This window comes from Mustelus asterias, chromosome 12 (genome assembly GCF_964213995.1).
Source record: "Mustelus asterias chromosome 12, sMusAst1.hap1.1, whole genome shotgun sequence".
In the NCBI taxonomy this organism is placed as follows: Eukaryota; Metazoa; Chordata; class Chondrichthyes; order Carcharhiniformes; family Triakidae; genus Mustelus; species Mustelus asterias.
Genome location: NC_135812.1, coordinates 75,017,622 through 75,031,197, shown reverse-complemented (window position 1 = coordinate 75,031,197; position 13,576 = coordinate 75,017,622). Strand labels below are relative to the sequence as shown.

The 13,576-nt window shown below is 44.6% G+C and overlaps 1 protein-coding gene across 3 annotated transcripts in view; it reads right to left on the bottom strand.

Moving 5' to 3' along the window:
* LOC144501580 (rho GTPase-activating protein 44-like) overlaps positions 1-1,348 on the bottom strand; it is a 345,975-nt gene extending 344,627 nt beyond the window's left edge. For all 3 annotated transcript variants that reach the window (XM_078225440.1, XM_078225439.1, XM_078225441.1), the window contains exon 1: positions 1,084-1,348. In XM_078225440.1, the coding sequence (XP_078081566.1) occupies positions 1,084-1,139 (56 nt within the window). In that variant the 5' untranslated portion in view covers positions 1,140-1,348. The remainder of the gene's footprint in view (positions 1-1,083) is intronic.
* Positions 1,349-13,576: the final 12,228 nt, after the last annotated feature.

Below are 13,576 nucleotides of genomic sequence, written 5' to 3'. Positions count from 1 at the left end.
CTCTGAGCGATATTGCTGTACCCAGCGCCCCAGCCGCTCCTTTCCTCGGTTTGCGAAGCGCTTGGGGTGTGTGTGTGTGTGTGTGTGAAGGGGGGTATTTATTAGCCAAAGCAGGAACACACAGACACGTTTACCCTTCTGCAAATGGACGGGATCATGTCCCAAATCAGATCACGCGTGCATTACAGAAAAATGCAGCAAAAATCTCAAAAAAAAACCTCTCAATTTATTATTTTTTGCAAGAACATTTCTTCAGCGCAGACAAATGTAAACATGTTTTATTTTTTATTGCCACCTTGTGGAATTTAAGACTGAAGCCACAATTGTGTTTTTTTAATGCAGAATTGTTAAGTGGATTTCATCAATTCCAGTAGGTATCTATATTCTAAAAGGAAAGCTCAGCGAATGGGTGGTATAGCCCTGTCTTGTTTTTTTTTTACACACTGCTTGCAATGCGCAAGGTGTATTCAGATATTTACATCAACCACGCCTCCCACTTCAGCAAAAAGGGGGAAGAGAGAGAGAAACCAAGTCTCAAATACCGCAATCCTGTAACGAGACACGTCAGATTCCCTTTCTAAACCCTGCGCGACCTCAAATGTTTTAAGATCTCATTCATTTCCAGCTGGAATGGGCAAGAGAGGGGGGATCAGCAATGGACAGACGCAAGATTGGGGATGGAAGATTTTTCCCCCCAGCTCCCCCCTACTCCACTCCCTCCCCCTCAAATTGTGGCTGGTGACAATTTGACAAACACAGAAATGTAAGAAGCCTCACCCCCCCACTCCAGACCCAGCCTTGCTGTCACTTTCCATTTCAGCCAAGCCTCTTATGCTGTGAGTCAGGCTCTTGAGGGTTTAATATATATGAGAGAGAGAGGGAGGCTGAAACCAGGCAGGCAGCAATAACACAGGAACAGACAGAGAGACACAAACAACAGCAAACACTGCATTCCTCGGCTAAAACTCTGCAGTCCCCCTCACCATCAGGGGCACACACTGCCAGGCTGACTGGCATGGCTCATGTCACTGATTCCTGCTCACATTAAACATGGGGTTAGAGGCATTGCAATCCTGCTCCTACCTGCCCACCGTCTGGTTGGCGAGCTGTCGCATCCGATTGAACTGTTTCTTCATCATTGACTGGGGGACGAGCTGCCGCAAGAAAAGAGCATTTCATTCATACAAGCCCCATTGCAAGCTGGTGGGCAGCTCAATCAGTCACAAAAATAACAATAATTAATCATAAAATTCTTCTGCTGGGTCTGACTAGGTGCTGATTGCCATTGGATTTTCTCTCGCTCTCGGTGTCTCCGGAGCTGCTATAGCAGCAGCAGCAGCAGCGCTCAGAGCTCCCTCCTCCCGCCCCCCCCTCCAGTGGGAAGCGCTTGGACCACATTCTCTCCTCCCGAGGCTGTGCAGCCTGCCCGGCGCCCACTGCGCACGCGCCCCCGCCCCGGCTGCACGCTGGGATTTGTAGTCCCAGCGCCGCCCCGCGCCGCCCCGAGCGACCAGGTCCGGGACTACACTTCCCTGCAGCCCCCGCGCGCGCCGTACTTACCCATCTATCAACCGCGCACTGCCGTACTTACCCGCAGGGAAACCGCAGCGGCAACCGGCCGTGCAACGTTTGGGGCGGGTGGTTCAGAAGCAAAGATGCTGCAAGATGCTGGAATCTGAAGCAAAAGCAGAAAATGCTGTAAAATCTCAACAGGTCTAACAGCAAGTGTTCAGAGAGAATAGAGCTCTGATAAGGGTCAAAGCTGACTAAGGGTCATTTGGACTCGAAACGTTGGCTCTATTTTCTCTCATGATGTGGAGATGCCGGCGTTGGACTGGGGTAAACGTAGTAAGAAGTCTAACAACACCAGGTTAAAGTCGGTGGCTTTTGCTACCAAATGAACCTGTTGGACTTTAACCTGGTGTTGTCAGACTTCTTACTCTATTCTCTCTCCACAGATGCTGTCAGACCGGCTGAGATTTTCCAGCATTTACTGTTTTTTGAGCGGGAATGCCGTCCTCCAGGGTTGCCAACCCTTCCAGGATTTGACCAGGAATTAAAGTTTATTTATTAGTCACAAGTAGACTGACACTGCAATGAAGTTACTGTGAAAATCCCCTATTGAATTTAAGATTGATCTCCGGGACACGATCTTGTACAATCCCGTACAGAAAAATCATAGGGGACATTTTGAAAAAAAGGATTGTTTTCCTAGAATCCCTATAGGCCATTCGGCCCATCGAGCCTGCACTAACAACAACAATCCTACCCATGTCCTATCCCTGTAACATCACATATTTACCCTGCTAAACCCCATGACACTAAGGGGCAATTTAGCATGGCCAATCCACCTAACCCTGCATATCTTTGGAGTGTGGAAGGAAACCCACGCAGACACGGGGAGAACGTGCAGACTCCACACAGACAGTCACCCAGAATTGAACCTGGGTCCCTGGCACTATGAGGCAGCAGTGCTAACCACTGTGCCATCGTGCCACCCAAATAGAGATGACTCTTTTTTCTCTTTACCAGATGTAAAAATATTGAAAATGTTGTAGCGGGGGATGGGGGGGGAGGGGGGTGGTAGGGGGGAAGCTTGGCTAACAGTCAAGCATCATCTGATCGGGTAACAAACTTTTCTGTTTTCCAAATTGGTGTGTGAAGGCTAGATGGATTTGGCTGACTAATGGCTGGAGCGTGTGGGCAAGTCATGTGATGACACCTCCAGTGATACAGTTAGCAACCCCACTGTCCACACAGCCAGCCTGGTTACACAGGCTCCCATGTGAGATATGAAATTGTCACATGCTGTATGACATCCTGTATATTTTCAGTCTGCAACATTCAGGGTTAATTGTCTCCTGGTGAAAAAAAATAGAAAATGCTGGAAATACTCCACAGGTCAGACAGTTAAAAGTTTGAGGTGTATTAGGTTTCACAGAGACAGGGAAATAGGGCAGGGGAGGTGGGAATTAAAACTCTGTGACTGGGCGGAAAGCAGGAGAGATTACACAACAAGAGGAATAATAGTGCAAGGCAAATGGAGTGGTGGTGGGAGAGGAGTAGAAACAAATGTTTTCAATGGTATCTAATTTGTTTCCTTTATTCAGAAATGAAGACCGAACATGCTGTTCAAATGAGGCAGAATGATGAAATGGTCTGACACATGGAAGATGTGTAATTTAATATGGATAAGTGATGCACATTGGGAGAAACAGCATTGGCAGCATAATTCAACTGGTAGCGAATCAAAATACTGCAGCTGCTGGAAATCTGAAATAAAAATCTCGGTGTTTTATTTTGAGGGAGTTGCAAGAGAACAAGATTCACAGACCTTTGAAGGTGGCAAGGTGGGTTGATGAGGCGGTTAAGAAAGTGCAGGGCCTTCTTGGTTTGCAAATAGGGACATTGAACACAAAAAACAAGAAAGTCACACTAATCTTTTATAAATATCAGGTTAGACCTCAGCTGGGATAGCTTACGCATTTTCGTTGTGGAGTTTGCATATTCTCCCCGTATCTGCGTGGGTTTCCTCTGGGTGCTCTGTTTTCCTCCCTCAGTCCAAAGATGTGCGGGTTAGGTGGATTGGCCATGCTAAATTGCCCTTTAGGGTCAGGGAGATTAGCAGGGTAAATAGGCGGGATTATGGGGATAGGGCCTGGGTGGGATTGTGGTCAGTGCAGGCTCGATAGGCCGATAATAGCATTGGGCTAAATTGGGCAGCACAGTGGTTAGCATTGCAGCCTCACAGCGCCAGGGACCCGGGTTCAATTCCGGCCTTGGGTCACTAACTGTGTGGAGTTTGCACATGCTCCCCGTGTCTGCATAGGTTTCCTCCAGGTGCTCTGGTTTCCTCCCACAGTCCAAAGATGTGCGGGTTTGGTGGATTGGCCATGCTAAATTGACCCTAGTGTCAGGGGATTAGCAGGGTAAATATGTGGCGTGGGGCATTACGAGAATAGGGTCTGGGTGGGATTGTGGTTGGTGCAAGCTCAATGGGCCGAATGGCCTCCTTCTGCACTGTAGGGATGCTATGCTTCTATTCTGGAGACTGCACTTTATTCAGGGTATCAAGGCCTTGGGGAGAGCACAGAGGAGTTTTACCAAGATGATATCAAGAATGAGGGATTTCAGCTGTCTGAAAAGATTGGAGAGGGTGGGATTTTACTCCTGAGGCTAGAAGGGTTTAAAATGAAAGCTAAGAGAGACATTGAATAAGATCATGACCTGATCTCAACTCCATTTTAATACATTTACCAATATCCCTTGATGTCCTTAGTATCCAAAATTCTGCTGATCTCTGTCCTGAATTCCTGAATGTATTCAAGGAATGAACATCCACAGCTCTTTGGGGAACAGAATTCCCAAAATTCGCAACCCCCTGAGTGAAAAAATGTCTGTTCAACTCAGTCTAAAGGGGCCAACCACACGTGAGCAGTTCTGCTAAAGCGATCAGGGTGAAATTGTTTCTGCAAATCTCAGCTTGGATTTGGTAATCAAAGGTCATAGATTTTAAATATTTCGCAAAACAACTAAAGGGAAATGAGGAGAAATCCTACTTAAGACTTAAAAACAATGAAACTGTTGACCTATTAGCTGGTACATGTTACTGATTTTATAACCGGTCACTGAGTCAGATTTTCCTTCATAAATGATACTGAAAATAATTTGAGTTCCTGAAGTGTTTGTTTCCTTCCAGACCACAAACAACAATGATTCCTGAGCCAAAGACATGGCAAACAAAAACGTTTCAGCAAAATCCCAGAGGTTTAAGCAACAAAATCGTACTTCGCCAAGAAAATATAAATACCCATGAAGGAACCACTGGTGCATATTTGTTTAATCCTTTTGGAGTTCAAACTTAAACTAGCTTTAGATAGCATTGGGCTCAATTTTACTGTCAGAATAGCAGTGAGGAAATAGAGTACAAAGCCAACATGTTTCCGTAAAGATAAAAGGTGGGACTAATAAGTCCAGAGAACCTTGGGTGTCAAGGGGTATACAAATTTGGATAAGGGAAAATAGGGAGGCTTATGGAAGATACAGGAGGCTTATAACAGGGGAAGTCTTGGAGGAGTATAGAACGTCATTCTTTTTCTCTTTACATACCGATAGAAACTTTTACGGTCAGTTTTTATGTTGCTCACCATCTTACTTTCAAACTCTATTTTCCCCTTCTTAATCAATCCCTTGGTCCTCCTTTGTTGAATTTTAAACTGCTCCCAATCCTTAGGTCTATTGCTTTTTCTTGCCAATTTGTGAGCATCTTCTTTGAATCTAATGCTATCTCTAATTTCCCTTGTAAACCATGGTTTGTCCACAATTCCCTTACCACTGTTGCGTCAAACAGGAATAAACAACTTCTGGAGACATTTGTTCCTTAAATGTCTGACATTGCCTGCCACTGTCCTTTCTTTCAGTGATGTTTCCCAGTCTATTATAGCCAATTAATGTCTCATACCATCATAGTTACCTTTATTGAGATTCAGGACCCTGGTCTCAGAATCAACTGCATCACTATCCACCTTGGTAAAGAATTCTATCACATTATGGTCATTCATCCCCAAGAGTTCTTTCACAACTAGATTTCCAACTAATTTTCTCAATTAAATTAAATATAGCTCTTGGGGCTAAAGGGATCAAGAGATATTGCGGGGGGTGGGGGGGGGGGCGGGGGGGGAGAGGTGGGATCAGGATATTGAATTTGATGATCAGCCATGATCAAAATGAAGGGTGGAGCTAGCTCAAAGGGCCGAATGGCCTACTCCTGCTTCTATTTTCTATGTTTCTATGACTATAGAAAGTGCAGGAGGCACTTAAAAATAAATTAGGAGAGCGAAGAGGAGTGATGAACAAACATTGGTGGACAAAATAAAGGAAAATCCTAAAATGTTTTATAACTTCATTAAGGGCAAGATGGTAACCAGGGAAAGAATAAGGCCCATTAGGGATCATGTGGCAATCTTTGTGTGGAGCCGGAATATGTAGGTGAGGTTTTGAATTAATTTTTTGCATCTGTGTTCACTATGGATGCACAGTAAGTAGTCTCACAACACCAGGTTAAAGTCCAACAGAGTTTATTTGGTAGCACTGTGGTTGCAGGTTTAGAAATCAGGGAGGAGGCTTGTGATATAATTGAACAAATTAGCATTGGAAGGAGAAGATATTAGTGGTTTTAGCAGGCTTGGAGGTGGATAAATCCCCAGACCCAGACAAGATGTATTCCAGGCTGCTGCAAGAGGCAAGGGAGGAGATTGCAGGGGCTCTGATGCTAATTTTCAAATCTTCTCTGGCCACAGGGGAGGTGCTGGAGGACTGAAGGATAGCTAATGCGGTACCATTATTCAAGAAGGGAAGTAGGAAAATACCAGGTAATTACAGGCCAGTGAGTCTAATATCAGTGGTCAGAAAATTATTGGAAAAATTCTGACAGAATTAATCTCCAGTTGGAGCAAGGATTAATCAAGATTAGTCAGCATGGCTTTGTAAGGGGGAGGTCATGTCCAACAAATTTGACTGAAATTTCCGAGGAGGTGACGAGGCATGTAAATGAGGGCAGTGCAGTTGATGTGGTCTACATGGGCTTCAGTAAGGCTTTTGACAAGGTCCTGCATGGAAGACTGATCAAGAAGGTAACAGCCCATGGGATCCAGGGCAAATTGGCAAATTGGATCCAAAATTGGCTTAGTTGCAGGAAGCAGAGGCTGATTGTCGAAGGTCATTTTTGGGACTGGAAGCCTGTGTCCAGTGGTGTACCGCAGGGATCGGTGCTGGGTCCCTTGCTATTTGTAGTGTACATTAATGACTTAGACATGAAGATAGGAGGTATGATCAGTAAGTTCGCAGATGACACGGAAATTGGTGGTTTACTAAATAACGAGGAGGAAAGCCTTAGATTACAGGATGATATAGATGCCTTTTGTGGGGACTAACAAGGCAAGGGAATACACAATGTACAGTAGGATGCTAGGAAGTACAGAAGGCGAGAAGGAACTTGGGGTGCATGTCCATACTTGCCTGAAGGCAGCAGGACAGGTAGATAAGGTGGCTATGGGCTACTTGCCTTTATTAGCTGAGGCATCAAATAGAAGGGCAGGGAAGTTATGATGGAGCTGTATAAAATGCGTGTTAGGCCACAGCTAGAGTACTGTGTGCAGTTCTGGTCACCACGCTATAGGAAGGATGTGATTGCACGAGAGAAAGCGCAGAAGAGATTCACCAGGATGTTGCCTGGGCTGGATTGTTTGAGCTATGAAGAGATGCCGGTTAGGCTGGTGTTGTTCTCCTTAGAGCAGAGAAGGCTGAGGGGGGAACCTGGTTGAGATATAGAAAATTATAGATAGGGTAGACAGGAAGAAACTTTTCCCCTTAGTAGAAGGGTCAATAGCCACGGGGCATAAATTTAAGGAAAGGGGCAGAGATTTAGAAAGGATTTGAGGAAACATTTTTCACCCAGAGGGTGGTGAGAATCTGGAAGTCACTGCCTGAAAGGGTAGTAGAAGTGAGAACCGTCACAACATTTAAGAAGCATTTAAATCAGTACTTGAAATGCCATAGCATACAAGGCTATGGACTAAGTGCCTCTAACAAACCTAAGCCCACTTACTTGTGTTCCAGGCCAGCATCTGTATTGCTGCTCTGGGTTGGTTGCAGTCCCAAAAATGGCCACAATTCCCAGGGTAACAGCTGGGACTTCAGAACTGTTGACCACCCGGGTGGCATGGTGGCACAGTGGTTAGCACTGTGACCTCACAGTGCCAGGGACCCCGGTTCAATTCCTGCCTTGGGTGACTGTCTGTGTGGAGTTTACACCTTCTCCCCATGTCTGCGTGGGTTTCCTTCGGGTGCTAGCCACCATGTCGCCCTAAATAACTGCTGGTTTCCCTGTTCGGTCAGGTCCCAGATGTCCTGTTCCCTCACTATACCAGTACGAGCTCACACTTAAGAACATAAGAACATAAGAAATAGGAGCAGGAGTAGGCCATCTAGCCCCTTGAGCCTGCCCCGTCATTCAATAAGATCATGGCTGATTTGAAGTGGATCAGTTCCACTTACCCGCCTGATCCCTATAACCCCTAATTCCCTTACCGATCAGGAATCCATCTATCCGTGATTTAAACATATTCAGCGAGGTAACCTCCACCACTTCAGTGGGCAGAGAATTCCAGAGATTCACCACCCTCTGAGAGAAGAAGTTCCTCCTCAATTCTGTCCTAAACTGACCCCCCTTTATTTTGAGGCTGTGCCCAGTAGTTCTAGTTTCCTTTCTAAGTGGAAAGAATCTCTCCATCTCTACCCTATCCAGCCCCTTCATTATCTTTTAGGTCTCCATAAGATCCCCCCTCAGTCTTCTAAATTCCAACGAATACAAACCCAATCTGCTCAGTCTCTCCTCATAGTCAACACCCCTCATCTCTGGTGTCAACCTGGTGAACCTTCTCTGCACTCCCTCCAAGGCCAATATGTCCTTCCGCAACACTTTCAGCATCTTCATGGAAAGAAGAGCTTTGTATTAATAAGGTGTTTATATCACCATGTACAAAATCTAGACTGGCTGAACTTCCTGTTGGTCAAACCCAGTGAGATACCTGGAGTTACCCATTTGACACCTGCAGTTTTTAGTCATATACCGATGTGGCCTGAACCTCAGAATTGCAACAGTTTCTTTCCCACCAGACTACACATGTGACTGCTTCACTCCACTGCTTCATTCAAAAATGCCATCTTCTTCCCCTGCCATTGTTTGGGTTAAACCAGACCGTTTGCAACCTTGGTGTCTTAATCAACCCCGAACCTCTGACCCCATATACTCTCCATCACAAAGACTAACTTCTGTAATGTTGTTCACCTTCACCCCCAGTTTTGAGTGCTCAAACGCTGAAACTTTCACCTATTCCTTAGTCATCTCCCAACTCAATTATTTGAATCTTCTCCTGGATGGCTTCCCATCTCTCCATTCACTTCAGCTCACCCAATACTCTGCCTATCCTATCCTGAACCAAGTCCCACTTTACCAACCATTCCTATCGCAGCCAACCTGCACCTGGCTTCCAATCCCCCAACACCTCAAATGTCAAACTCTCATGTTAAATTTAATTTGTGGCCTCATCACTCTGACCTCTACATCCCCCTACAGCATTACCTGCACCCCCACAAAATTATGATAGATGCCATGATTGAAAAGCGGAGCAGACTTGATGGGCTGAATGGCCTAATTCTACTCCTATATCTTATGGTCTTATGCTCTGACCTTTGCTGCAATCTTCTATAAGCCCCACCTTTAGCAGTGGAAGCAGCCATGTCCCTTAAGCCCTCCATCTCTCCAACTATAAATCCATTTCTTTGAGTGAATCTTTGGTCACCTTCCTAATGTCTCCTTCCCTGTGCCCTTTCCATCTGAGTACACATCAGTGAATCACGTTGGAGTGTATATTGATGTTTAAGGCATTGATACCAATGCAAGCTCTTGTCCGATAGTGCAGAGTCTCAGGAGAGATTTTGAATTGTAGTAAATCTTCACCTTGTTTGAAAGCTGCTGGACCTAACAGAGTAATTTTGAAATGAACCAACTGAAGCCAAGCTATCAATTTAAATTCAACAACAGGCACGAGAGGGCTTGAACTGAATGAGAATACTGTTGGAGCAAGTCAGTATGCGATGGGCGATTGCTTTATAAAGCTGGAAGCACATATAGCCGAGGAAATATTTTTTAACTGACAGGAGTCTCATATAAAATGAATTAAACATGGCACACTAGTTGGTCAGTGGCTAAACTGATATTTCAAAATGAGTCTTCATTTTACTGAAGAAAGATTGATATATGCTGTACTTGTGATATGAAAGGCGTTTCGTAATTTAAAAAATTCTACAATGGTCTGTCTTTCAGCTGTTTTAAGCAGATTAATTGTTCTTTCTTTTAAAAGATTTCTGACTGAACAACATAGAACCCTACAGAACCATAGAATCCCTACCATGCAGAAGGAGGCTATTCAGCCCATCGAGTCTGCACCGACCATAATCCCACCCAGGCCCTATCTCCATAACCCCATGCATTTACCCTAGCTAGTCCCCCTGACACTAAGGGGCATGACCAGTCCACCTAACCCACACATCTTTGGACTGCGGGAGGAAACCGGAGCACCCAGAGGAAACCCACGCAGACCCGGGGAGAATGTGCAAACTCCACACAGACAGTGACCCAAGCTGGGAATCGAACCAGGGTCCCTGGCGCTGTGAGGCAGCAGTGCTAACCACTGTGCCACCCTGTGCTTCACTCCACTGCTTCAATTAAATGAAGAGTTAAAATTGCCTGCATTACCAGCAGAGTAACCTTTATGTCCTGGGATTATGCATCAAGATGGGAAGCGCTATCCAATTATATGTTCTATTTCTACAAACATACAACACAGGTACCTTCACAAGTGAAGGATACCACATTTTATAAGAGGCAATTATGAGAGCAATCAGTTCAATATAACAGTTCTTATATTAGTCAATACTCCTTTGTGATAATAATGTTCTCACTTTGTAAAGAAAGGGGAGAACAACATTTTCTTGGCAAAAATGGATTGCTGGATGTGAAAAAACTGGCTTGCTAAGATTTTCAAGTTTAATACCTCCTTTAAACTAGTTAGCTATATTTAGAAGATTTTCTCCCCAGGACTATGATACCAATTTCAATTGGAGGTAAAGCTTCATGACTGACAATAGCCCTTCAGTAAACTGGTGAAGTGATCTTTGCAAAAAGTTCAAGGATCAAAGCTAGCCCAAGAGGGTCAATGTTTTAATAAGCTGAAGTATGTATATCTTTCTGCGTCACAGGGCAATAGCTCTCAATAGACTTCTGATTAGGTATTTTAAATATTTCTGTATAACAGATGGGTAACAGATTAAAAGAAAACATTTTTTTCTATTGGGAATCAAATTTACATGCCCTGACGGGAAAATGGCTTCTAATCTTAATACTTGTAGTCATAGAATCCCTACAGTGCAGAAGGAGGCCATTTTGGCCCATTGTGTCTGCACCAACCTCAATCCCTCCCAGGCCCAATCTCCACTTATTTATCCTGCTAACCCCCTAACACTAAGGGGCAACTTAGCGTGGCCAATCAACATCTTTGGAGTGTGGGAGGAAACCGAACATTATTATCACAAAGGAGTATTGGAGGAAAACCACGCAGGTACGGGGAGAATGTGCAATCTCCACACTGACCAGAGGCTGGGATTGAACCCAGGTCCCTGGCGCTGTGAGGCAGCAGTGCTAACCACTGTGCCACCCTCACTTGAGATTGTGACTTCTATGCTCTTTGAGTTCTGCCATTCAATTCAGTGTAACTTACTATACTGCTGAATAATCTCATTTTAAATTGCACAGTATCAGTGTGTCATCGCACTTGGTGAAGAAAATAATTGTGCACTTCAGCCTAATTTCTTACTGTTCAACAGGAAAGTATAGGTTAGTATGTTAAGTTCAGAGGTCGAGCAAGAGGAAGATTAATAGAATAGATGAATAGAAATCTCTTAACTCTTGTTATTGATTTGCTTCTGTTGGCTGTGTAACTGCATATAACTTCACAGATATAAATATCTAAAGCATGGACATACAAAGTAGGAGCAGAAATAGGCCATTTGGCCCCTTGAACCAGCTCTGCCATTCATTGAGATCATGGCCGATCTGTTTTGTGCTTCTTACTCCACATTCCCATCTAATCCCTTTGATTTCTTTGCCGAACAAGAATCTCTTTACCTCCACCTTAGGTATGTTCATTGACCCCGCCTCCACCATCTTCCGAGGCAGCGGATGGAATTTTCCTGGACCATGCAAAGAATGTTTACCTTGGGTGGGATTTTCGAGCTTTGGGGCGAGCGCGGCTGGAAAATCCCGCCCAGAGAGTTCCAGAAGAATTCTATCGAATGGTCAGGTTTTGAATGGTCAGGTCCCAGCAGGTTTTGAATGGACCCATCTTGTATTAAGGTGATCTTTCTCTGCACCCTAGCTATGACTGTAACACTACATTCTGCGCCCTCCTCTTTCCTTCTCCCCATATGTACTCTATGAACGGTATGCATTGTTTGCATAGCGTGCAAGAAACAATACTTTTCACTGCATACCAATACATGTGACAATAATAAATCAAATCAAATCAGTTTATAGACTGGAATTTTTTACAAGCAATCAGAGACAATCTTTATCATATCCAAAGCCAAATCACCACTAGTAGACCATGTTGCTAGTATCGTTAATTTTGTAATGCTTGCTTAAGCAGATTCAGACAAATTTGCATCTAGATAGTGTTCAGTTACAATCCCAGATGATGCGAATTGCAATGTGGTGTAGTTAAGGTAGTGGATAACCAGGGAAATTGAGGGACTGGTCAAAAAGAAAAGAGAGGTGTATGTTAGGTCCAGGCAGCTAAAAAGGGAGGGAGCTCTGGAGGAGTACAAAGAAAGTAGGAAAGAACTCAAACGGGGAATTAGAAGAGCAAAAAGGGGTCACGAAATGTTCTTGGCAGACAGGATTAAGGAGAATCCCAAGGCATTTTATTCATACGTTAGGAACAAAAGGGTTGTCAGGGAAAAAATCGGACCTTTCAGGGACAAAAGTGGGGAATTATGCTTGGAGCCCAAAGAAGTAGGGGAGATCCTAAATGAATACTTTGCGTCGGTATTCACAAAGGAGAGGGATGTGTTGACTGGGAGTGTCTCCGAGGGGAGTGTTGAACCGTTGGAGAAAATCTCCATTACAAAGGAGGAAGTGTTAGGTTTGTTAGAGAATATAAAGACTGACAAATCCCCAGGGCCTGATGGAATCTATCCAAGGCTGCTCAGGGAGACGAGAGATGAAATCGCTGGGCCTCTGACGCAAATCTTTGTCTTGTCACTGGACGCAGGTGAGGTTCCAGAGGATTGGAGGATAGCTAATGTGGTCTCGTTATTTAAGAAGGGTAGGAAGGATAACCTGGGTAATTATAGGCCGGTGAGCTTGACGTCCGTGGTGGGGAAGTTGTTGGAGAAGATTCTTAGAGATAGGATGTATGCGCATTTAGAAAGGAATAAACTCATTAACGATAGTCAGCATGGTTTTGTGAGAGGGAGGTCATGCCTCACTAACCTGGTGGAGTTTTTTGAAGAAGTGACCAGAATGGTTGACGAGGGAAGGGCCGTGGATGTCGTCTATATGGACTTTAGTAAAGCGTTTGACAAAGTCCCTCATGGTAGGCTGGTGAAAAAGGTTGGATCTCATGGGATAAAGGGGAGGTGGCTAGATGGGTGGAGAACTGGCTTGGTCACAGAAGACAGAGGGTGGTAGTGGAAGGGTCTTTTTCCGGCTGGAGGCCTGTGACTAGTGGTGTTCCGCAGGGCTCTGTATTGGGACCTCTGCTGTTTGTGATTTATATAAATGATCTGGAAGAAGGTGTAACTGGGGTGATCAGTAAGTTTGCGGACGACACAAAATTGGCAGGACTTGCAGATAGTGAGGAGCATTGTCAGAAGCTACAGAAGGATATAGATAGGCTGGAAATTTGGGCAAAGAAATGGCAGATGGAGTTCAATCCTGATAAATGCGAAGTGATGC